This window comes from Dunckerocampus dactyliophorus, chromosome 2, assembly GCF_027744805.1.
Source record: "Dunckerocampus dactyliophorus isolate RoL2022-P2 chromosome 2, RoL_Ddac_1.1, whole genome shotgun sequence".
NCBI lineage: Eukaryota > Metazoa > Chordata > Actinopteri > Syngnathiformes > Syngnathidae > Dunckerocampus > Dunckerocampus dactyliophorus.
Genome location: NC_072820.1, coordinates 47,572,777 through 47,597,586, shown reverse-complemented (window position 1 = coordinate 47,597,586; position 24,810 = coordinate 47,572,777). Strand labels below are relative to the sequence as shown.

Below are 24,810 nucleotides of genomic sequence, written 5' to 3'. Positions count from 1 at the left end.
AAGATAAATAACGACGCTGTAAAAAAATGCTGAGTGAACTACATAGCATATCACATTCGGATCTTAAACTATATAGCGATATGAACAGGCTATGATGTAGAAATCAGGTTTTTAATGTCATGTGTCGAATCAGCGGATCCGAAATGTACAGTAGCCGGAAGGAGAGACAGGGAAACTAACACTCAGTTTGTATGTGACGATGTCGAGGGGGGGAGCGCCTTGACGTTTGTGGACGACTTTGAATAATGTTAATGAGAAACATGGTCTGAAAAGGGAGACAACTAACCGTTAACGGTCGACTACTGCTCTGCTAAGCATTGGTACCAGGCTTAGATCAAGTGCGACAACTTCCGCATCAGCAGGCGCTGCTTTCACATGCATCGTCGGGGATGTCAATATGAAAATTCTTTGCCTTGGTGGGCGTCAGAAAGGTTCACAGTCGCACTGAAAATGGCTTCTGAAGTGACGTTTATTTTATCTTAGATGAACATGTCGGTATTATCTTGATGAGTATTTAGGTCTTTCTATCAGATCATTTTATTGTGGACGTTTGTTTTGGAATTTCCGATAGTCAGAAAGGCGACAGTAGGACGGGGCGGGGCTGCCATCGAACACTGCTGTGGTACGTGCTGACGGTCCACGTCGGTGTGGTGGAACCAGTCCCTGAATAGAACTGCATCGAACTGCTTGCCTCGGGACCCACAGGGCTCGTTGGAGAGGCGGGACGGATCCAGTCTAGTTCTCTACAAAGGAAAATAAGTCAACAACTATTCAACGCGTTCAACTGAAGAGCATTGAGGTTTCTTGCTAAGACTGTCACAAACTGTCAGCATACAGGTTTGGTTAGTTTAATACATGCATTTTAATAGCAGCCTCTGAATCTAATGCTAACAATGTGATGTTAGGGGTGTTTCCCCATGCAGCATGCTGCAATTCAATATAGTACATCCATGATATGCATGGTTAACTTTGTCCCAAGCAGCACAACAGCATCATTTGTTGAGCATCCTGAGCTGAATTTTAGCATAAAAAAATGCAGAATCTGCTCACATCTACTCAGATTTACTTGCAGATGTCACACTACTTCACTTAACAGTGTTGACCTACTTTCATACAAACAGCTGTCTCCTATCTTTTTTGCACACACAGTGGACACGATGGAGGACGACCTGATGTTCAGCATGGAAGAAGAGGGCAGCGCCACGAGAGACGCACCCCCCAAACAACGGGTGTCATCCCTCACCGATGAGGACGACGACGATGACAGCGACGTCCACTTCATCTGCCCCCTCCTGGACGACCCCGCCAGGGAAATCTGTCATTACTTGCAGAACCTGGTGAACAACTGCCAGCTATCAGACACGTTACCCAAAAGCAGCTTCTCGTACAAGGTGAGCCCGGGTCGCGCCGGACGGCAGCAGGAGGGTTGCATGGTGACCACACAGTTGTGTGGCCTTGTTGTTTGCAGTGGTAACGTCATGTGTTGTGCTCATGAAAAGCTGTGCGCTTTCTTCACCTTTTCCACATAGAGCGACGAGGACAATGTGACGGAAGGTTCGTACAAGGTTTTGTCAGAGAGTGCACGGGTATGTTACGCCATTAAATCATTGTACCTTCCCTCCTCCTCCGCTTTACTAGCGACCATCAGTGACTTTTCACATCCCTCCATGCCAACACCTGTCCTTTCCCTTCACTGCTTTGGCTGCTTTCCAGCTATTCTCATTCCGCAACTTATTATTTATCTGCATGTTTTACATTTCCCACTTCATTAGGCACATCTACACAATCCTAACGAGCCGACAAAGGAGAGTATGGCAAACTCCTCCTTTACAAATACATTTTGGCTGCAGAGTTTAATAGAAAGCCTGTGAGAATACATTTGTAGTTCCAAACTAGCAGGCACACCACTTTTGTTGATTTAGTGTGCCCTTTTCAGGATAATTTCTCCTTTCTGTCAGGTAAACAACACATTCATTGCATCATCCGAAAGGTGCATTCACACTTGTCGGTTTTGCAGTATTTTTTCTGCAGTCAGTTTAAACGTCCATGGGGAAAAAAAAGACCTCTCCTGTCCTGCCAGGGGAGCATTACTAGTAAAAATTCTTGTGGAAAGATTTTGTTTTTTAATTCAAGTTGGACAAAATTTTAAATACATTTTATTATTTTTATTTATTTTTTTAATCATTTTTTAAAAGTATTAATTTTAAAAAGTATCCCCTTATTTTTCCTCATTTTCTATCAAATTAGTTAGGTTGAGGCTGGTAGAAATTGTGATGGAAATATTTTTTTTGTAAGATAAAACCATGAACAATTTTTGAATATTTTCCCTCATTTTTGGGGAAAAATTGTTACAGCTGAGTATAATAATAAAATCTACCATAGGAAAAACACAAATATTAAAAACTTAAAGAAATGTCCCTTCTTTTTGCTAAATTTCACTTATTTTCTGGAAAATTTGTGACATCTCAGCTGGTAAAAAAAATTTGACGTAAAAAAAAAAACCATTTTGTTTTGGACAATGTACAATGTTGTCGGACAATGTCCGCCTCACCAGTCGTGGCTGGTAGAAATTCTGGTGGAAAGATTTTTTTTTAAATGTCAGTTTTATTATTTTATTATTTTATTTAAAAAATGAAAAAGTTCTAGTTTGCTGGCAAAAAAAATCTATTATAGGAAAAAAAAAGTTAAACTTTTCCTTATTTTCCCAAAATTTCCTTCATTTTCAGGAAAAGTTGTTACATCTCAGCTGTTAAAAAAATGTGAGTGTATGTGAACCAGAAGACGTCTTGTTGTTGTTTTGAATGTGTTATGGTGACGGACAATGTACGCATCAGCAATCGAGGATAGAAAATGAGCTGGATCTCAGCTGCCAAAACTCTGCCATAGATAAAACAAAAAACATACAAAAATGAAAAACTTCAAGAATTATCCCTAAAGTTCCCTTATTTTCTGGAAAATTTGCACACGCCGTCCTATTGACGCTTCACTGAGAGCATTAGAAGTGTGAACGCACCCAAGATGTGCAGTGTACACAATGTTGAGCTAAATTCTGAATTCCCCTTGGCTCGAAATTTGTGCAGGATGTTTGCGGGAAAGTACGAGGGAGACGTGCACGATGCACCAGAGGGCGAGGGGAGTGGGTGAGGGATTGGGTTACGAGGGGATGATTTAAGAGATGCTCCTGACATGATAGACGACCCCCCTGCTGAGAAAGCTATTTTCTGACACGGCCACAGATGACGATAAAACCTCACGCTGCGTTTTTGACGCCGTCATCCTGAAGCCAACTTCTGCTGCTTCGGTTCTCTTTTTGTGTATGATTGTTTGAAGATTGTTGAGATTACCCTTCCTGGTCGCTTTGTGGTTCCTACTCCGTTGCACACAGTGACAAACTAAAACCAAACACCTCAAACTCTCACAAGTTTACATTGGTGTGTCTAAGATCAACATCAACTGACGAGTCATTTTATCATCCGCCATTACAACACTGCATGCACTTGTTGTGGCAGGAAACTTGGAAAAATGCCGTCAAAAAGGCCAAAGCCATGCCGGACCCCTGGGCAGAGTTTCACCTGGAGGACAAAGAGACAGAACCCTGCTTACGCTACAGGTGGGAGTAACCTTATTCCGCATTTAGTGGTGCTAATCTGTGTGTAGGTAGATTAACTTTAATCTCCTCAATTAGACGTCCAAACAAGCAATAGTGTCGACCCTGGCTTGTTTACATCACTTATCTCCAAAGTGCGGCCCGGGGGCCATTTTCAGCATGTTCACAAAGTGTCTGCAGTAAAGCCCTTGACACTTCGTGCTTTGAATTTTGCAGCTTCACTCTATGACGGTTTTCAAAAATATATTAATAAATCATGTAGTTTCGTCCATCCTCTATACCGCTTCTCCTCATTAGGGTCGCAGGGCATGCTGGAGCCTATCCCAGCTGACTTCGGGCGACAGGCGGGTTACCCTGGACTGGTGGCCAGCCAATGGCAGGGCACATATAGACAAACAACCATTCACACTCACATTCATACCTATGGACAATTTAGAGTCTCCGATTAACCTAACCTTAACCTAACCTGCATGTTGTTGGATGTGGGAGGAAACCGGATCTCCAGACTGTTACTGTGTTGGCCAACATGCTAACCACTAGACCACCGTGCGGCCCTGGTTGAATACCGCCTATTATAATTGAAAAACAATGCATATTTTGCAAATTTGACATATTTTTTGCCTAAGTTAATCAATTTCAAGACCAAAATGACAAAATGAAATCAAATATAAGGCTTGCGGGGGACACATTAAAAGATGTTATGTAGTATTCTACACTGGTCACTAGGTGTCAGTAATGTTACTGTAATGTTTGGCGAGACACAAAAGCGCCAGACGTTTATTGCAAGTAATCTCTAACGCTGGCTAGTGATAATAGAGTGAAACATAGTGAAAAATGAAACAATGCAACATTTTGTAAAGCAACACATAGTGGCAGAGTGGTCGTCCCCCAACCTGAAGGTTGTGGGTTCGATCCTCCGTCCTCCAGTGCTCAGGTCGAAGTATCCTTGGGCAAGATATTGAACCCCCAGTTGCTCCTGATGCTGCATCATCAGTATGTAAATGTGCTAACAAAAAAGCCTAAAAAGTATCAACTTCGGTCTTTGCTCTTTTTTTGTTTTTGGTTGTTTTTTTAAAAACATTTTCCAAATCTGTCAACTTTCATAAATCATCTGTGTAAATTTCTTCGCGTAATATTATGACTTTATTTCCATAATATTTTGAATTTATTCCCGTAATATAACTTAAATAACTAATAAAATAACTAGAATCATATTTTTCCATTATTTCAACTGTATGCTAGTAAAATTGCATTATGTTTCCTCATAATAGTCGGAGTTAATTCTCGTAATAGTATGAGTTTGTTCTTGTGAAGTTATAGCTGTTTTTTCAATTTCTGCTGTTTTAAAAAAAAATTCCAACTATTTCTTTTATTTTCGTAATTATGACTTTATTCCCATAATCATTTGACTTTGTCGAGACATTATAACTTTTTCTGTAACTTAATTCTTTAAAAATTACAGCTTTGTTGTTTTGTTTCTCATAACATTACAGCTTATTAAAACAAATGCAGTTTTTCTTTAATATTTCAACTTTAAGGTACTAAAATTACATTATTTTTCCTCGTAATATTCCATACGTCGATATTCTCGTAAAATGACTGCTTTTTTCTCGTTAGATTACAACTTTTTTCTGTTAATATTTTGACTTTATTCTTGTAAAATTACTGCTGAGTTTTGCATTTATTCTCTTGTTGTTGTTTTTTTTTAAGTTTTCTTGTTAAAAGGGCTGCAAATGGCCGCCGGGCCGCACTTTGGACACGTCTGCTATCAATATTAAAGCTGACAAAGACATAAGTACATTGTGCTCCATGTTGTGCTTATTAGCGCTGTGTCGCTCAATAATAGCACGTACACCAAACCCTCTTCCTGTGTAGAGTCCCACAAACAATAAGAGACGACAGCAATGTGGTGTGGTTTGGAGGGAAAGGGAAAGCTGGCGTCTTTGTTTGGTCCATTTTAATACGAATACTGTGTTGAATTATTTAGCATATTATGTGAAAACGTAAAAAAATAGCATTTTAGCCTCCTAGGGTCGTTCCAGTGCATGACCCCCCCCCATCCGTTCTCGTCGTGGCCCCGCTGCTGACTTTGACGTTTGTCTTCACCTGCCTCCGCCTGTCTAGTGTCTGCAGGAGGAATGTACTTTTTTTTTTTTAATACCTCACTGTGCTTCCTTCCCTCTGTCGATCACATCTGGCTTCTCAGCCTGCACAGCGCCACGTAACAGCTTTGGAAAACGCACAATGCAGGAGGAGTTGGTTTCTCTGAGTGGGCCTAGAATGCCAGCCAATGAGAGAAGGGAAGGAGCGGCGGGTATTCATGTGCTAAATTTACCCTCCTTCTCTTCTAATGCCCACTTTAGTATCGTAGAACATTGTGTTCTCAGGCTGAAGTTGTGTGTTGGCCAAAAACACGTTAGAAAATACTTTTAAAATACTCTGTATGTCTGCTTCCACCTGCAACTGCTGCACAAGGTTCACTACGCACACGCTGCCAAGCCAAACACGCGCTAACCTCGTGCAATGTACGCACCGGGCAAACATGAACTCACAGGATAATGCAGTGCAGAGATGTCAAAAGTGCAGCTCGGGGGGCCATTTGCGGTCCAAAGCATTTTGTTTATTGGTCCGCAGCACATGTTTAGACTTGCACAATTCAATATATTCCAAAAGGAGTAGTAGTTAATTCTACCCTTTCTCTTTGGATACTTACAGTGTTACCATTTTCTAGAGAGGGAGAGAAAAAAAATTGACAATGTGTAACAATTGAAAAATGGCTTATTAAAAAAATAAATGAAATAGATGGGAAAAATGCCTCGTAAACACCGTGCAGCGTGTTGCTCTCCTTAAACTGTCTCGTATTTGTACATTGCTTGAGTTCTCAATCCGGTTTATGATTTCACTCCACATGCTGATATCATTCATCAGCTTGCAGGAGGAGCAATTGCATGAGTTAATTAAATTTTCTTTAGAGTCTAAAAAAAAATGGTAACAGTCAAATAATATTGAAAAAATATATAATGTATAAAAAATTTATGAAAAAATATTGAATGTCATCAGACTAATTCTAAAAATGTGTTTCCTCCTTTAAATGTAATTAATTTTGAAGATACGCATTTTGTTATTCCCATGTTTAATAATGAAACGGTGAAGAATATCAAAGTGGCCCCAACATAACTTGACAATGTGCAATCATTTTTAAAAATTCTTACTTCATTATTGTATTTTATTTATACCTGTTGTACATGCCGCGCTGCTCTTGCTGCTGCTGTCTTGTATGCTGCATGCTGAATTACTTACTTAATTTCCCGAAGGGCAGACCCTCAAGGGATCAATCATTTTCGTTGTAAAATAAGTTGTAAGTGTCTCAGTGACTCACTGACACCATAAGAATTTAGTGATGTGTTTATGGACGTGCGCTATCAACAACACTCTTGTACTGAATTGTGGCCTGTTTGCAATCTACTCTTATTTGTGTCCTTTGTGTGAGAATTTTAATTAGCGATCATAAATGCACCGCAGGTATAACGCCATCACTGGGGAGTGGGCCCAGGACCAGGTCCACATTAAGATGGCGGCACAGGTACGTATGTGTCTTTACTTGTGAGAGACGTCGCAGTGTCTTTACTATTTTTGTTCCTCTTGCAGCCGTTCGGGAAAGGCGCCATGAGGGAGTGCTTCAGAACGTAAGTAGAAAGATTTCCCTTGAGTGCTCTCATGCGCGGGGGTGGGGAGGGCGTTCTAGTAACCCAGGATTGCAAGCGCTTCCTTACATGGCTCGCGTCTATACCCGCCTTTGTTCCTGATCGATGCAAGCATTGATTGCAAGGATGTGCTCAGCGTCGTCAAACAGAAGTGGAACAGATGGTGTGTGCAACTCAAAGAACAAAAACATGCAACTATTACCAAAAATATAAGACAACGACATAAAATGGTGGGTCCAAAGAGCCCGTTTGTGGACCAAAACTGATTTTTTTTATTGGCTTGTGGCATATTCTTAAAATATAATTTCACGAGAAAACTACAAAAAAAAAACAATAGTAGCAAAAATGGGCAAATTCGTAGTCGTTTTACAAGAATAAAGTGAAAAGTGAAAGAATGCAACTTTGGCACGTGGATATTTTGTAAATCAACACATGCAGATATGCTCAGAAGTTACTGTACTGTATACAGTATGTATTTCAAGAAAAAAACTGCATCTCAGCTTTGTCATGGCGGTGAAAAAGCCTACTATTAGTTATTATTATTGTTATTTTTTTACATTTTTCAAAAATTTCAACTTTATTCCAAAATAACCTTTGTAAATTATGATATTATGACTTTATTCCCATGATATTATAACTTTTTCACCCACCTAATTTCCAACAATTATAATTATATTTTGTTTTGATTGTTTCTCATATTATTACGACTTTAAAAAATAACATTTTCTCTTTAATTTTTTTAACTCTATTCTACTCAAATTGCAGCTTTTTTCTTGTGAGAATATGATTTTTCTTGATATTTTGACTTTACTTTCTGAATATTTAAGCTGATTACAGCAGTTTTTTCCATTTCTGTTGTTTTTTAAAAATGTCCAACTATTTCAAATCTCTTTTTCTCAAGTTTATTCTCGTAATTTTTAAAAATTTATTTGCATAATATTTTGACATTATTCTCGTAATATTATAATTTTTTCCACAACCTAATAAAAAAAAAATTACAATATTTGTTGTTTTGTTTGTTTCTCACAATCTTGCGACTATTGTCTTTTTTCTTTAATAGTTCTTAATAGATCTTTCTGCTATGAAATTTACGTTACTTTTCCTCATAATAGGATTATCATAAAATTCAGAGTTTTTGTCGTTAGATTGCAACTTTTTTCTCTTAATATTTTGACTTTATAATTGTTGATTTTTCAATTTAAAAAAAAAACAGCAAGAAAAATGGGGAAAAAAAGGTCAAAGTTGATCCTAATAATCGTCTTTTTCACCAATACCACAAAGCTGGGATAGAGTTTTTTTAAAATATAGATTACTTGTTAGCATATCGACTTACAAAATAGCAAAGTGGCCCTGCTGCATCCTTTCACGTTTCAGTATGTGGTAGGAAAAAGTTTGGACAGCCTTCTGACATCAGACATGCAAGACAGCTGATGTGCTTCCAAGTGTCCAATCATGTTGCTTACGCTTGCCCCACCCCACCCCCCAGGCTGCACACGGCCACTAGGGGGCACATTTCCACAATGTCGGAGTGGCTATGAAATGAATGAAATGCTGCAAAGTCTTTCTGTGCTGTATTGGCTCCATGGCAGCGTTCGTAAGGATTTTCAATGTGTATAATCATGAACTATGTGGCAAACGCAAATGAAAAGCTTGCAGTTAAGCTGCGCTGGAGTGCCGCCCTCAGAAGGATTCCTGAGGTCAGGTAGAATAGAAGCGGCATGCCTCTGCAGCGGTGTTGTCCAAAGTGCGGCCCGGGGGCCGTTTGCAGCCCTTGGCTGTTTTTTTAATGGCCCTCAGAACATTCTAAAAATATAATTTAACAAGAAAAGTACGTAAAAAGGAAAACCACAACAACAAAATATACTTTTTTCAAAAGTATATGAATGAATAGATCATGCTTTGTTTTGTTTGAATATGGCCTATCATGAGTCAGAAAATATGCATATATGTGTATATGTGTATGTATATATGTGTATGTATTTATGTATGTATATGTACAGTATATATATATGTCTGTGTGTGTGTGTGTATGTATATATGTGTATATATGTATGTATGTGTATGTACAGTATGTATGTATGTATATGTACAGTATATATATATATATGTCTGTGTGTGTGTATGTATATATGTGTATGTATGTATGTATGTGTATGTACAGTATGTATGTATGTATATGTACAGTATATATATATGTCTGTGTGTGTGTGTGTGTATGTATATATGTGTATGTATGTATATATGTGTATGTATGTATGTATGTGTATGTACAGTATATATATATATATGTCTGTGTGTGTGTGTATGTACGTATATATGTGTATGTACAGTATGTATGTATGTGTATGTACAGTATATATATATGTCTGTGTGTGTGTGTGTGTGTATGTATATATAATGCAACCAGAAGACTCATTCAAAGAGGATGATATGTATGTAGTACTCTACACTGTCACTAGGTGTCAGTAATGTTTGGTGAGACACAACAAGCACCAGACTTGATCGGTTTTATTGCAGGTTTGAGGATGTCACAACGGGCCCAATAATCCCTATTAAAAACACGGGCTACTGTTGTGGCCGTAAACCACGTCAAGCTAAAACTCAACTCTGACCCCCAACGTCACTTCCTGTCTGCCCCCTGTTCAGCTCCCTTAGCACCGGAACACATTTACAGAAACACACAAGCATGGGTCTTATTTATGTCTAATGTCTTTTTTTCTCTTATTATGTCTACTATATTGGGTAATAGGAGTGATAAGATGACAACAAGGGTGTTATTTCATGTCTAGAGGGCTCTAATAATGTTAAAAATCGTATTTAGAAGGTGCTAAAGAGGTTGTCGATGCTCTAAATACAAAAATATTCAATTTATACAGAAGGAATCCTGTCAATAAAAGCCTCAAATGGTCCCCCGTTGCAGCACTTTGGACACCCCTGCTTTAACTCTTGTGGTCTTTGCTTGCAGGAAGAAGCTGTCAAACTTCTCGCACAGCGGCAACTGGAAGTCGGCGTGCAACTATGTGGCCAAGCGCTACATGGAGACGGTGGACAGAAGCGTCTACTTTGAGGACGTCCGGCTGCAGATGGAGGCCAAGCTCTGGGGGGAAGAGTTCAACCGCCACAAGCCTCCCAAGCAGGTAGACTAGGGTTTGGGGTTTTGCGGGTGACTTGGGCTCAGGACTTGGAGGCTCGTCTAACATTGAAGCTGTGGGAACGGCCAGGTGGACATCATGCAGATGTGCGTGGTGGAGATGACAGAGAGGCCGGGCAAGCCGCTCTTCCACCTGGAGCATTACATCGAGGGCAAGTACATCAAGTACAACTCCAACTCTGGCTTTGTGCGGGACGACAACATCAGGCTGACGCCACAGGTGAGCCACTGTGGCCCAGATGAGGGACGAGTGTGTGTTCACACGTATTCATGTTTGGTTTGGTTAAAACCACCAAAGTGTGTTCTAAGCAGTGTGTAGTGTACCAACAACGCAGCCTTAAATATTACTGCAGTCTCTCCACATTGTTAATCCTAATCTGTCATCTTTGTTTCCATCAGACGTTCAGTCACTTTACCTTTGAGCGTTCGGGCCACCAGCTGATCGTGGTCGACATCCAGGGTGTAGGCGACCTTTACACCGACCCGCAGATCCACACAGAAAAGGGAACTGACTTTGGCGACGGGAATCTGGGTACATATTGCATTTTTTTTTACTTTTAAAGCAGGGCTCTCCAAAGTGTGGCCCGGGGCCATTTGCGGCCCGGGGCTGTTTTTTTCATTGACCTGCAGCACATTCTAAAAAAAATATATTTGACAAGAAAAGTAACAACTAAACAAAAATGGAAAAATCAGCAGTATTCAAGTCAAAATTCTAAGACAAAAAAAAGTCGAATGCTAACGAGACAAAAAGTGGTAATTTTCCGAGAATAAACATGTAATATTATGAGGGACAAATAACGTCATTTTAGTATCATAGAGTTGAAATATTAAAGAAAAAAAGACATCATTTTTTAAAAGTCATAAAATGAGAAACAAACATTGTAATTTTTGAAAAAATAGTTTGGGGAAAAATAAAGTCATAAAGTCAAATTGTTACAAAAAGAACATTTAAAAATATATATATTTCAAAAAAAATTTTAATGTATGGAAAACTGAAAAAAACCCAGCCCAAATTGAAAAAAACAGCTGTAATTTTACACAAATAAAGTCAAAATATTAACAAAAAATATATTTTCTGGAAAACGTAATAAAAGTAATGTCATTTTATTAGGATAGAGTTGAAATATTAAAGAAAAAATAAGTTATTATTATTATTTAAAAATCATAATATTTCGAGAAAAGAACCAAACTAAAGTTGTATGTGTCGGAAAATTGGTTCGGGGAAAATGTTATAATGGGACATAATAACATAATGGGAACAAAGTCTAAAAATTAAGGGAATAATGTCATAATATTATGAAAAGAAATTTTACGAAAAAAGTTGAAATATTTGGAAAATGAAAACAACAACAGCAAAAATGGGAAAAAAGAGCAAAGTCCGAAGTTCATACTAATAATGGGCTTTTTCACCTTCAGTATATCAGAAAGCTGAGATGCATTTTTTTCTTGAATACAGCGGTGTGCAAAAGTGTCTTTTTGCATGTTTGTCAAACTTAAATGTTTCAGACCATTACACAAATTTAAGAGGTGGACTTGCTGGTGTGTTTTGGATCATTGTCCTGCTGCACACCCAAGTTGGTTTCAGCTTGAGGTCACCAACAGATGGCCGGACATTCTCCTTCAGGATTTTTTGGTAGACAGCAGAATTCATTCAGGTTCCATTTATCACAGCAAGTCTTCCAGGTCCTGAAGCAGCAAACAGGCCAAGACCATCACACTACCACCACCATATTTTACTGGTGGTATGATGTTGTTCTTCTGAAATGCGGCGTTACTTTTACGTCAGATGTAATGGGACACACAAAATTGAGATGAGACTTAATGTTGTTTTTGTTCAGCAGTGGTTTTGGTCTTGGAACTCTGCCATGCAGGCCGTTTTTGTCCAGTGTCTTTCTTATGCTGGAGTCATGAACACTGACAGACAAGTGAGGCAAGTGAAGCCTGCAGTTCTTTGGTTGTTGTTGTGGGGTCTTTTGTGACCTCTTGGATGAGTGCACTCTTGGGGTCATTTTGGTTGGGCGGCCACTCCTGGGAAGGTTCACCACTGTTCCATGTTTTCGCCATTTGTGGATAATGGTTCACACTGTGGTTCGCTGGAAACACTTTGGACACCCCTGTTTTAAAGGCGCTTTGAGGCACGTTTTGTGTTGTTTTTTTAGGCGTGCGAGGCATGGCGCTGTTCTTCCATTCCCACCTGTGCAACAAGATCTGCAAGAGCATGGGCCTGACACCTTTTGACCTCTCACCGCCCGAGAAGCAGCAGCTGGACTGCACCAACAAACTGCTGGTAATCACCCCCATATTTTCTTCCCTAAATTATTTTTTTTCATCTAAAATTTTAATTCATTCATTCATTTCCTGATTGCCCAAACGCTATATAAATATTATGTAGGCCAATATTTTTTTCAGTGATCTCATGTATTTGTTTTTGACAAAGTCAAATAATAACAGATAAATAATAATCTCCAATTTTAAAAATTAACAAATAATTCCTGGCTTTTTTCTTTTTTTGATAGTCAATTCAAGACAATCATAATTGTAGATGACAGACTTTCATGTTTTTTAAAATTGATTTAATATGCAATTTTATTTAAATTGTTAAATAATAATTAATGTAAATAATTAATTAATTAAACCATTAAATTATTCTCAAATTAAGCCTTTTTTTTTTTTAAATAGCAGACCACTTTTTTCATGTAACTTCTTAATTGTTTTAACGCAGGCTGTTTCATGATATTAAAAAAAAAATAAAAGAAAAAAAAGTAGTGGGTCAACACAAATGACCCCCAGGTCAAACTTTGGACACCACTGGACTTGACTCGAGTCCGCACATTTTGCTTCCGCCGCGTCATCCCCCCCGGCAGACGTCTCACTCTCTCGTAGAAATCCGCTAAAACGGTGCTGAGGGGCTGCGAGGAACAGTGCGGTTCCCCTCGCGTCCGCACCGTGTCCGGGTCCCGGGTGCCGCCACTGCTGACCCGCCTGTCTGAGACGTCGTCCGCGGACGAGAGCATGAGCGATGCGGACTCGGTCCCTTGCTCCCCCCTGGTTGCGTACGGATACATGGGAAGGTCACCCGCAGGTACGTATGCAGACTGTGTCTTTTTATTCACGTTTGACTCTTGCTGGGATCATTCCGACCGTCCCAGCCGCCATGTACGCAGCAGTACCACGCTACTCATGTTTCTCTTTTAGGCTTATCTTTCACTGGAATGTATGAGCAGGAAAGACTGGACAACGCAGGCGAACACAGGGTGAGCACTGATAACTTTTATGCACATTATGTGGATTCCAGTGAGCGCAAACGTCTACATGAATGTGCGTAGGAATCAGACAGTGGCGGGGACAGTGGCTACCCCAGCGAGAAGAGGAGCGAGGGGGACCCCAACGACCACGTGGATGGGGTAAATAAACATTCCCATGTGACCGGCAGTCACAGGCTGCACTATTAGACAGGCAAGACATGGACATGGATTTGTAATGTCCAGTAGGGGTGTCCAAACATTTCCCACTGAGGGTCGCATGCAGAACAATGTATGCATACAGACGCCATTTTGATATTCTTTACTGTTGTTTATTCATTTGTGATACATAATAATAATAATAATAATAATAAATAATAATAATAAACATCTGACGCATATTGCCGATACAGATACTTTAAAATTGCACTTTTAAGGTCACGGAATGCTTTTTTCTTGAATTTGTTGATCATGATTATAATCACAGGACAAAGATTTTTGGCAAACAAAAACAGATATTTATACTGACACACTTATTTGTGAACAATTTAATAATATTTAACAAAACAATATAAGACGGTGGAACAGTATCAACAAAATGCTAGAATTATTGCCTTTTATTACATACAGTGGTTTGAGCCAAATAAAGTCAATAGTGAAAAATAACTAAAGCAACTAAACTACTATTGGCTCTCATTCAAATCCTTTGGGGGGTTTTTGCCAATGAAACCATCTGAATTTGTAAACACTATAAAAATATGTACAACATATTTGAACAATACAAGAAAAAACACACACTGCTATTTGTGAAAGTCAACTAGAACAGAAGTGGGAAAAGCCATCTTGTGGCGCTATTATCGATCCAGCACATTGTTAGCTTGGTATCGATAATATCACTATTAGGATCGATCTGCCCACTTCAATTAAACATACAATTTCGAGAAAAATGTGCATTTATTTATTATATGTATTATTATTATATACTCTTATTATAATTATTTTGTAATTAATATACAGTATTGTATGTAATATTATACTGTATATAATCAGATATTGTGCATTATATGGTATTATAGTTAGTTAACAGTATTATAGTACTATATAGTATTATATAGTGTATTATTATAGTATATTTATATATATATATACTGTATTTATAATATAAATATATATGAATAACGTAATATTTTTTCATATCTAGTAATTATTTATTATATTATTTTTATGTATTGTTGTTTGTATTATTTAGTATACATTTATATATAAAGGCCATAGTGGTGTATTCCGCTTTATAGAAACATTAAGTTTAATTTGACTGCAGCTATGACACACCTTTCACTGGGTGGTGCTAGATAAACATGTGCATGCTATGCTATGCTACGCTAACCTTTTTCTGGTCAATGTCTTTCATTTTATTTTTAAAATGTGCCATCTGCTAATAACAAATAAGCTGCGGGACGCCAGTGGCCCCCAGGCCGCACGTTGGACACCCCTGGTGTGATTAACTCTTTGTTTTTTAGCGTGTCTTGCTGCTGTATGTCCACATGAACTGCTCCTGGGAGTAGTTTGATGATGCATGTTTTTATCGCCTCACGCTGTAGGCCCGCCACCACTTCCAAAGACATTATTCCGAGTCGGACGAGGACAGTTCCAGACGGGTAAACTACGAGACGCCCGTGTGCACAATGACTCATTTAACACTACCACCAATCACCGGGATCGATCAACCTCACTTTTGTTTGTCACCTTTCTCCTGCCTCACGCTCCTCCTGCCTTTCTCCTGTTCCCTCACTAGGGGAAGGCGGTTGCTCCCGCATGAGTCTTTGCAGACTTGCATTCAGTGGGTGCTGACAAACAATACAGTAATCCCTCGTTTGTTGCTGTTAATTGGTCCCATTTTCTGCCAAGAAGGATTCTTTATTTCTACTGTAAATTTAATATGTTTGTACTTAGAGCATAGAAAGCCTGTTTACAACCTTCTAATATGGTTTTTAACATTATTAGAGCCCAATAGACATGAAATAACACCCCTAAAGTCACGTTTACACTCCTATAACCCAATATGTCAAAGTCTAAGCAATATTCAACCACGGAAAAGCATGGTTTATTAATTCATATGTTTTTGAACAACCATGAAAGAGTGAAGTGGTGAAATTCGACGCGTAAAATGGCGAGGGATTACTGAACTATACTGAGGCAGAGTATACTAGATGGACACAAGCATTGGGTCACCGTTACACACACAGGAAGTGAAACGTCAAGTTCCAGGTGTCCATGTAGTCCAGGGGTGTCCCAACTTTTTCCAGCGAGGGCCACAAAGTGAAAAATGAAAGGATGCATTTTGATATTTGCACATGTAGCTATGTAAGAAGTTACACATACACTCCTGATCCAAATCTTAGGACCAGTTGAAAAATGGCTAGAATTAGCATGTTGCACATTTGGATCTTAGTGAGGTTTTAAGTAGAGCTACAATATGCAAAAACAAGAAGGGGGAGTGAGACAAAAAGCATTTGGAACTTGTAATTTAAACAAAAAAAAAATGTAATTGGTTGTTTATCAGCTGATCAAAAGTTTAAGAGCATTGCTCAAAAAGTAACAGAAAACTCTTCAAACCAGAACAAAAACTGTTCTCAGTAGGACTCAGTAATGAGGAGCTCCACCGTTCTTGTTCATCACTTCAAAAATGGCTTTGCGCATGCTTGATGCGAGTGTTTCCAGGAGGCTAGTGGGAACATTGCTCCAAGTGGTGAAGATGGCTTCACCAAGGGCATCAACTGTCTGGAACTGATGGCCATTTTTATAAACTTCCCTTGCCATCCATCCCCAAATGTTCTCTATGGGATTTAAATGAGGGGAACATGCAGGATGGTCCAAAAGAGTGATGTTATTCTCCCTGAAGAAGTCCTTGGTCAAGCCAGCATTGTGAACTGCAGCGTTGTCCTGTTGAAGAACCCAGCTGTTACCACACAGACGAGGGCCCTCAGTCATGAGGGATGCCCGCCGCAACATCTGCACGTAAGCGTCCGCCGTTTGACGACCCTGCACCACTTGAAGCTCCAGTGTTCCACTGAATGAAAAAGCACCTCAGACCATGATGGACCCCCCTCCACTGTGCCGGGTAGAAAACATCTCAGGTGGGATCTCCTTGTCATGCCAGTAACGTTGGAAGCCATCTGGACCGTCAAGGTTACATTTTTTCTCATCAGAGAATAAAACTTTGTTCCACCTTTCAATGTCCCATGTTTGATGCTCCCTGGCAACGTCTAAACGGGCACTTTTGTGGCGTTGAGGAGACGAGGTCTTTGAATTTGTTTTTTAAACCCTTTTCCCGCAGATGGCGTCTGATGGTTATTGCACTGCAGTCGGCACCAGTAAGGGTCTTAATGTGGGAGGAAGACCGCCCTGTGTCTTGATAGACAGCCAATCGGATCCTCCGGCTCAGCGCAGGTGTGTTTTTTTGGGGGGGGTCTGCCACTTGACTTTTTTGTTCCATAATGCTCAGGATCTTTCAAAAAATGTAGAATGACTGATTTCCTGCTCCCAACCTCAGCAGCCATGGCACGCTGTGAGAGGCCTTGCTTATGCAGCTCCACAATCCCACCACGTTGAAAAAGAGAAAGCTTCTTAGCTTTACCATCTGGAGGGCATGACAGTGGGAATGCCTGACAGAAAATGAACATTTGGAGCAGATTTTGTCTTTTATAGCCTGTGGTCTTAAACTTTTGATCAGCTGATAAACAACCTATTTCAGTTTTTTTTTTGTTTTTTGTTTAAATTACAAGTTCCAAATGTTTTTTGTCTCACTCCCCCTTTTTGCTTTTGCATATTGTAGCTCTACTTAAAACCTCATTAAGATCCAAATGTGCAAAATGCAAATTCTAGCAATTTTTCAACTGGTCCTAAGATTTGGATCAGGAGTGTAATTCAAGAAAATACTACATCTCAGCTTTGTTACGTAGGTGAAAAAGCCTATTATTAATAACAACACACTCTTTTTTTGTTCTTGTGTTTTTATGATATTCCAAGTATTTCTTTCTAGCTTTCTTCATAATCTTTGTCAATTTTGTTCTCATAATATTATGACTTCATATCATGAGATGATTAGAATACTATAATATTATACTTCTGACTTTATCCCCTAATTTTTGAACATTTCCTAAAATTACAACTTAGTTGTTTTGTTTGTTTCTGGGCTTATTAAAAAAAATGTTTTTCTTTAATATTTCAACTTTATGCTACTAAAATTGCATTATTTTTCCTCTTAATATTATATATGATTTTCTTTTTAGATTACAACATTTTTCTCTTAATATTTGGACTACTGCTAATTTCTAAAGTTTTGCTGTAGTTTTTTTTTTTTTTTTAGTTTTCTTGTTAAACTATATTTTTAGAATGTGCCACAGCCCAATAACAAAAAAGGAAATGGCCCTCGGGCCACACTTTGGACACCCCTGATGTAGCGTATATCCAGCATTTGGCTGAAAGCAACCCAACCATCTACCTCTTGTGTTCTTGTGTTCCCATCTGAGTGTGTGCTCCTCTTCCCGCCTGTTGTGTGATTGTTTTTATTTACCCCCATCTAAACCAGCAGCAATCTACTCCTCCTCTTCCTCCTCCTCCTCCTCCTCCTCCTCCTGTAGCAGGTGGAGGAGTACAGCCCTGCGCATAGACTGTGCTTGATGCGTGGTCGTCGTGGTGACAAGCTGCTGTAAAGGAATACTTCATGAACACTGATGTGTGTTTCCAAGCAGCTGACGGAGGAGAAGTGGAGCTTCTTCCACTCGTCTCGCGCTCACGTGCACAGACCCTCCTGCGTGGCCACCGAGGTGGAGCGACTCAGCTCCCTGATGCAGAAGCGCATCGGCCAGTCCATCCTGGGGAAGGTGAGACGAGGGAAAATAAGGGGGTGTAACGCTACATGTGTTTTTGGCCTCGAACCGAACAGTCACCATAAAAACCCTCCAAACGCTACTACTGTACACGCCTAGTAGTCGGCAATTGGAACCTTTTCTCCTGTGTAGGTGCACCTGGCCATGGTGCGCTACCATGAGGCGGGGCGTTTCTGCGAGAAGGACGAGCAGTGGGATCAGGACTCTGCCATGTTTCACCTGGAGCGAGCCGCCCAGTGCGGCGAGCTGGAGGCCATCGTTGTCTTGGGGCAGTGCTGCCTGCAGCTGCCGCACCACATCCTGCCGAGCGTGGAGCTGGAGGTGCTTCCTACTCCTTCTCCTCCATCCTTCCCATTGTCTCTGACCTTGAATCCACCTAAACGTGAGTGTTTGTGTGGCTACCAGGACAACGCGGGAAACAGGATGAAAGGATTCAAGTACCTGCTGCAGGCTGCAGAAGCTGGTGACAGATCTTCCATGATCATGGTGGCCCGAGCTTTTGATACAGGGGTCAATCTGTCCGCAGACAGGTCAGAGAAGTTCAGTTTCTACGTGTTGTTTCCGTGCAACAAAAGTCATATAAGGACTACGCAAACCTGCTATTTGTGGGGGGGGGTAGGAGTAACAGAAATCTCGTCCCTCTCCAAACACCTCCTGCTGGCTTGATGTTGAGTTTCCCCTCCGATTTCAGATCAACATTTGTAATAAAAGTGACTGACATCAATTAGCTCCAGCTCCAATAACACTCAGCAAAAAAAAAAAAAAGTATCGGGTTGTGTCGGTCTGCATCTAAAATCTCCTGTGTCTGGTATAAGCAGTCCATTCCAGACTCCACTCCAGCCTCCACGGACGGTGAGCCAGCAGCGCCTCGCTTGCTTTGTTTGGGCGCTCGATTTTGCTCCACGATGCAGTACAGAGCAACTGACTAGTTTGCTACATGCAATACTGTATGAAAACCGAGTCAGCGTAGGAAAACCTTGGTGACATTTTTCAACGAAAAACCTGAATTTTGAAATGTCGCCTAAATGCAGCCTTCTGTGCTTTCACCCACGCAGGAAGCAGGACTGGGACGAAGCCATACACTGGTACGACAGCGCGTTGAACATGACAGAGCACGACGAAGGGGGCGAGTTTGACGGCATACAAGACGAGCCCCGTTACCTCCTGCTGGCCAGAGAGGCCCAGATGTTCCAAGAGGGAGGCTTCAACCTCACAGCCGACCTGCAGAAAGCAGGTGAAGCCATCAAAGCCGTGAAGCGAGTCATCATGCCAACGAAGTCTTTGCCGTAAATGCTCGCACCTTCCCTCCCCACAGGCGACCTGTTTACAGAAGCAGCAGAGGCCGCCACGGAGGCCATGAAGGGTCGCCTGGCGAACCAGTACTACATGAAAGCCGAGGAGGCGTGGGCCATGATGGAGGAGTAAATCTCTGGCTGCACACTTAGAACACAAAAAGGCCTTATAGGGGTGGGGCAGGTTTTCTACGGCCTGGATGAGTGGCGTTTACATAATTTTTATAACAAATTTTTAGCTAACGGTGCTTTGCGTGTGTTTGCATGTTGAGTATTCCATCTTCATCAAGTTTTCTGTGCAAGATTTCCTCTTAGGGAAGCGTCTTTCGTCTTTCAGGATGCAGTTCTCTCTCAGTGTGGTGGGTAAAGAATGGATGTTTCAAAAACAAAACAAAACAAAACAAAAGATTATACAGTATGTAACTGTGAAAAGAAAAATAAAGTTTGCATTGCTTTTGATGTACACACATTCATTTTTGCTGCTGCGTTTTTAGGGTTTATTTTTATTTTTCCATCCAATACAGGTGCTAGAAATAATACAGTGTAACCTCAGTTGGCGTGCTTTTTCAGTTAAAATTTCCGCCAAATTTTAGCCTTGGTTTGCATACATTTTCTGCTTAGCACGTCTGGTAGTGTTATTAATACACTGCATGAGTCTGACTGTGTTTTTAATGTGTTGTGGAGTTTTTTTTTTATGAACAACATCCTTGTTAGCTGCCTATTAGCGCGCTAGCACATGGAAACAGGAGGTGGAAGTCATGATGTCGCCTGTCTATGATGTCATCAGCAGTTGACTGCAATGTTAACACACAACAATTATAGTTTTACATTCAAAAAACACCAGGGGTGTCCAAAGCGTATAAGACATATTATAAAAATATAATTTAACAAGAAAACTAAAAAAAACAACAGCAGCAAAAACTGAGAATTATTAGTAATTTTACAAGAATGAAGTTAAAATATTAAGAGAAAAGTTGTAATCAAATAGTTGTAAGCAATAATTTTACTAGAATAACATCTTAATATGAGGAAATGTAATGTAATTGTAGCAGAATAAAGTTTAAATATTAAACGAAGACATTATTTAAGTCGTAATATGGAAAACAAACGACTAAATTTGTCATTTTTGGCTGCATAAAAGATTCCAATTTTATGAGAATAATGTCAAAAGAATGGTGTCAAAAAACACTTTGAAAAAATAATAATTTGTAAATGATATAAATTTTGGAAATACAGGCCATTCATTTATTTTAAAAATAATATACAGTTACAAACCCCACAGTTTTTGTATGTTTATTGCGAGCAGCGACTTGTCCTACTTTGTTTGACTACTATTTACTATTATAGTGTATTTTTCCCCTTTTTCTTTCACCTCATATTTGGTCCCAAATGCTGACACTATGTGGGAATGCATGAAGGTAAGATTTGATGACCTTATTGAGCGCTAATGTGCATATTTGTGCATGCACCTCTCTGAAAAACAAAAGTCCAGGCTTATACTGGTGGATGGTGGGTCTGTATTCATGTTGTGCTGCTAATGCTAGCACTTATGCTTTTTATATCCATTCTCGTCTTCAGTCATGTTCACACTAACGCAAGCCCCCAAATTACCTCAGCTATCCCTGCTGGTAACCACCAGCTCATAACTCAAATTTTAGCTTTTGTTTTTATGTAGGGTCACATTTGTTGAAGGAAGACCACCGAATCGTCATGGTAGCGAAGTATTTTAATAAAAATCATTAAGAAAAAAAATCCCCCAATGTATTACATATACTGCATGAAGTATGGCTATTGACCATTTATGTCATAAATGTAAAAAAAGAATAAAGACCACAGCACGTGACATTACAGAAGCGCTGTCGTAAAAATTTGCAAATGGAGGAAGTGACATGTGCAGTAACGTGTGTGAATTGTCCACGCCAGTGCTTTTATATTGCTCAGAATACAAGGTTTATTGCAGAGTTCTGCAAAAGGATTATAAAAACACAGAACCACACAAAGCAGTTATGATGTCAAATATATGGTCATGTGTTGCTAATTACAGTAGACGCCCCTACAACGTAAATAATCCGTTCCGAGAACCTTTATGTCATAGGGTTTTTATGTTATACGAAGCGTAAAAAAAATGTAAATAGCCTAATCCTTTCCAAGATCTTCCCAAACTCACCCCTTTGGCACTTCAAAATATTCAAAGTCCATCAAATATGGTGGGAAAATATAAGAAAACATTAGCATAAACATAGTAGAGTAACATTCCAATATAAAATAAGGTAATAAATAAGATTACTGTAAACGAATAAAACTGAAAAACAAAAACAATCTTACCGTTCACGAGTCTTGATCAGGAGCGCAAGTGGAGGCAGGAAGGAGGAGGAGGACTCTTTGAGTCGAAACGCGACTCAAAGAGTCTAAGAGTCAGCTGGTCTCACAGACAAACGCACACGCACTCCACGATGATGCTGTGTGCAAAATTTTAATTTGTAACTTAACTTAATTGTTTTAGTTTCAGGGCGACTACGAAGATGAGGGAGTTTGAAGGGACAAGCCTGTCTCTCACACAAACTTACGTACGTGCTGTATAACTCAGCCAATGAGATGAGAGCGTAGGCGGTGCCCCAAAAATCAGCCAATGAGAGCGTGATGCGTCAGAAGGCGTCACCGAGTGTTAGTCTGAACTTGCACCGACTTGAGGCATTAGTAAAGTTGATTGAAAAAAAAAAAGACTTGCACTGACTTGATGCTTTGTTATATGGAATTTCTTCTGTAATACGAAGCAATAGCTTGACAAATTCTTTACGTTCAGTGGAATTTATGTAAAAGGAGGTTTAATGTTATGCGAGGTACTACTGTACTACTAGTCACTACCTGCCAATACAGCTTCAATTAACCTCAGCATAGATGTTGAGGGAAAAGGGCCCAATCCCAATAGTATTTGGCAAAAACAGTCCAAAGACTAATGTGTATCATGGTTTCAAATACAAAAAAAAACAAAAAAAAACGGGATGACTTCTTGCCCCCTGGCCAATGCCTTTCTCCAGGGTCTTCTTACTTTGCTTGGATTACCCGTCGTACCCTGTTCTTGTCCACCTTTCTTAGAAGGGTGCTCTTGACATAAAAAATAATCCATGAATATTGCTTCAAAGACTGCAGATATATAAACTTTTGAGTCCCCAAATAATAGAAAACGCCCCAACAACGCCAGAAAAAGTTGCTAGATTTGTCGCTAGTCATTTTTGAGAAAAAATGTCGTCAAGGGGGTTGGAATGTTGCTAGATCTAGCGACCAAATTGCCAAGTTGGCAACGCTGCAGACAAAATAGATCCAGGTAACTTCTTTTCTCAAGATGATGTGGCTCACACAGGTACCTATACTCGCTGAGTGCTGAGCTGTACGTCAACATCGCCGCCATATTGGATGTGTCAAGGCTAATATACAGTCCAGTACTGTACTGTTAGGCACCAGTTATGCACCAAACTCAAGTTTTTGGTGCCCAACTATATTAGTGCGTGTGAATGTATAAACCAGAGGCATTAACATACATTTCTTTGTAGAAAGGCGCTTTATCAAAGTAAATGCAGTCATGGAAAAAATGATTAGACCACCCTCGTTTCTGTCAGGATTTGCTCTACAGTCAATGTGTTGGTCCCCAATGAGCAGAGTGGAGCAAAGAGTCTGTGCAAAAAGGTTTTAATAACAAAAAGAGACTCACAAGGAGAATACAAAAACACAAAAATCCAAAGTGCAATAGATAGTCCTCCGGGCAAGCCACGGGAAAAATACACAAACTAAAAGCGCTGCTCGCACAGATAGCAGGTTACAGAAGTACAAGGCAACAAAAAACTACACTGCTGAAACTACCAAGCAGGCGAAAGGTACTCACAGGATAAACCAAAAAAGACTGTTGGAAATAACTAGGCAGGAACACGAGACACAAGATGACCAGAAGGTTTGGCAAAAACAGAGAACACGAGAAGCCGGCAGGAACATGGGACTAGCAAGTAGCATGTAACAATCTGGCAACGAAGAACAGGTGTGTGCTGCCTATGAAGCTGGCCGGAATTAGCCGCAGGTGTGCAGGCATGGCTCCTCCCAGGCCAGCCGGTCTTGCACTGCAACCAAGACACAAGTAGGGGGCAGCAGAGCAGCACAACAGATCATGACAGTTTCTTCAGTTTACTGATCCATTTTAATGCCCGGTACAATTAAAGGTACATGTCACGTTCGTCAGTGATCTGTCTTCGTGCTCTATGTGCTCTAGTTCCTGCCTTCTCCTGGCCTGTGTTTTTCCCTTGCAGTCACACCTTGAGCGGGCTGGAGGCGGGGACGCTGGGCACACCTGTAACTGATTACTCGCCATCCATTTAAGCTGACTGCTTACAGCTGGACGCTGCTGGTTCTTTGGCTCTGACAACCGCTACCTGCCCCAACGTGGACTCCTACCACGCTACCAGTCATCGCCTAGCTTCTACTTTTAACCAGGCTAGCCCAGCTGTTACCCAGCTACCCAGCCAGCTCCTGCTATTGTGTTTCTTGGACTATTTTCATGGTGATTCCTCGTTCTGCCTTTTTTCTGCACCATCGCTTTCTGTTACTCTGGAATTTTGCCTGCACACTTGCATTAAAGCGTTGAACAACGTCTAAAGCTCCCTGCCTCTGTTTCTGGGGTCCCAACCCCATCTCCACTCGTCACAGTACATTTGTTTGGACAAATATAATGATGATAAAAATGAAGGTTTAATTTAAGAGCTGATATCTAGCAAATTCCATGGTTTTCTTGATAGTAACCAAAATCACCTAAGTACTACATGAACAGTACAGCATTGTACTGCCAAAAATGTAACTCTTATGAGCTATTTTTGTTGTCATTGTTATATCTGTCCAAACAAAGGTACCGTTAGTTGTATCAGGCATTGAAATGAACA

The 24,810-nt window shown here is 40.1% G+C and overlaps 1 protein-coding gene across 4 annotated transcripts; it reads left to right on the top strand.

Moving 5' to 3' along the window:
- Nucleotides 1-5: 5 nt before the first annotated feature.
- On the top strand, nt 6-20,347 carry eef2k (eukaryotic elongation factor 2 kinase). Of its 4 annotated transcripts, none has more exons than XM_054768702.1 (19): nt 6-799; nt 1,150-1,391; nt 1,530-1,586; nt 3,510-3,610; nt 7,130-7,190; nt 7,256-7,293; nt 10,277-10,448; nt 10,533-10,682; nt 10,862-10,994; nt 12,622-12,749; nt 13,346-13,544; nt 13,658-13,716; nt 13,789-13,866; nt 15,306-15,362; nt 18,459-18,590; nt 18,729-18,917; nt 19,002-19,126; nt 19,652-19,830; nt 19,912-20,347. In XM_054768702.1, exons 2-19 carry the CDS (start codon nt 1,158-1,160, stop codon nt 20,019-20,021), a joined length of 2,202 nt encoding a protein of 733 aa, XP_054624677.1. In that variant the 5' UTR covers nt 6-799; nt 1,150-1,157; the 3' UTR covers nt 20,022-20,347. The 4 variants fall into 4 exon arrangements, with proteins under 4 accessions (XP_054624677.1, XP_054624676.1, XP_054624678.1 ...); XM_054768701.1 differs by having other exon boundaries at nt 8-837; XM_054768703.1 differs by lacking the exon at nt 15,306-15,362 and having other exon boundaries at nt 8-837.
- The last annotated feature ends 4,463 nt before the right edge of the window (nt 20,348-24,810 follow it).

Coding starts and splice junctions, on each gene's coding strand:
- eef2k (XM_054768702.1), top strand. CDS start 1,158: ATGGAGGACGACCTGATGTTCAGCATGGAAGAAGAGGGCAGCGCCACG. Junction 10,683..10,861: donor ACATCAGGCTGACGCCACAG/GTGAGCCACTGT, acceptor TGTTTCCATCAG/ACGTTCAGTCACTTTACCTT. Junction 18,591..18,728: donor GCCAGTCCATCCTGGGGAAG/GTGAGACGAGGG, acceptor TCTCCTGTGTAG/GTGCACCTGGCCATGGTGCG.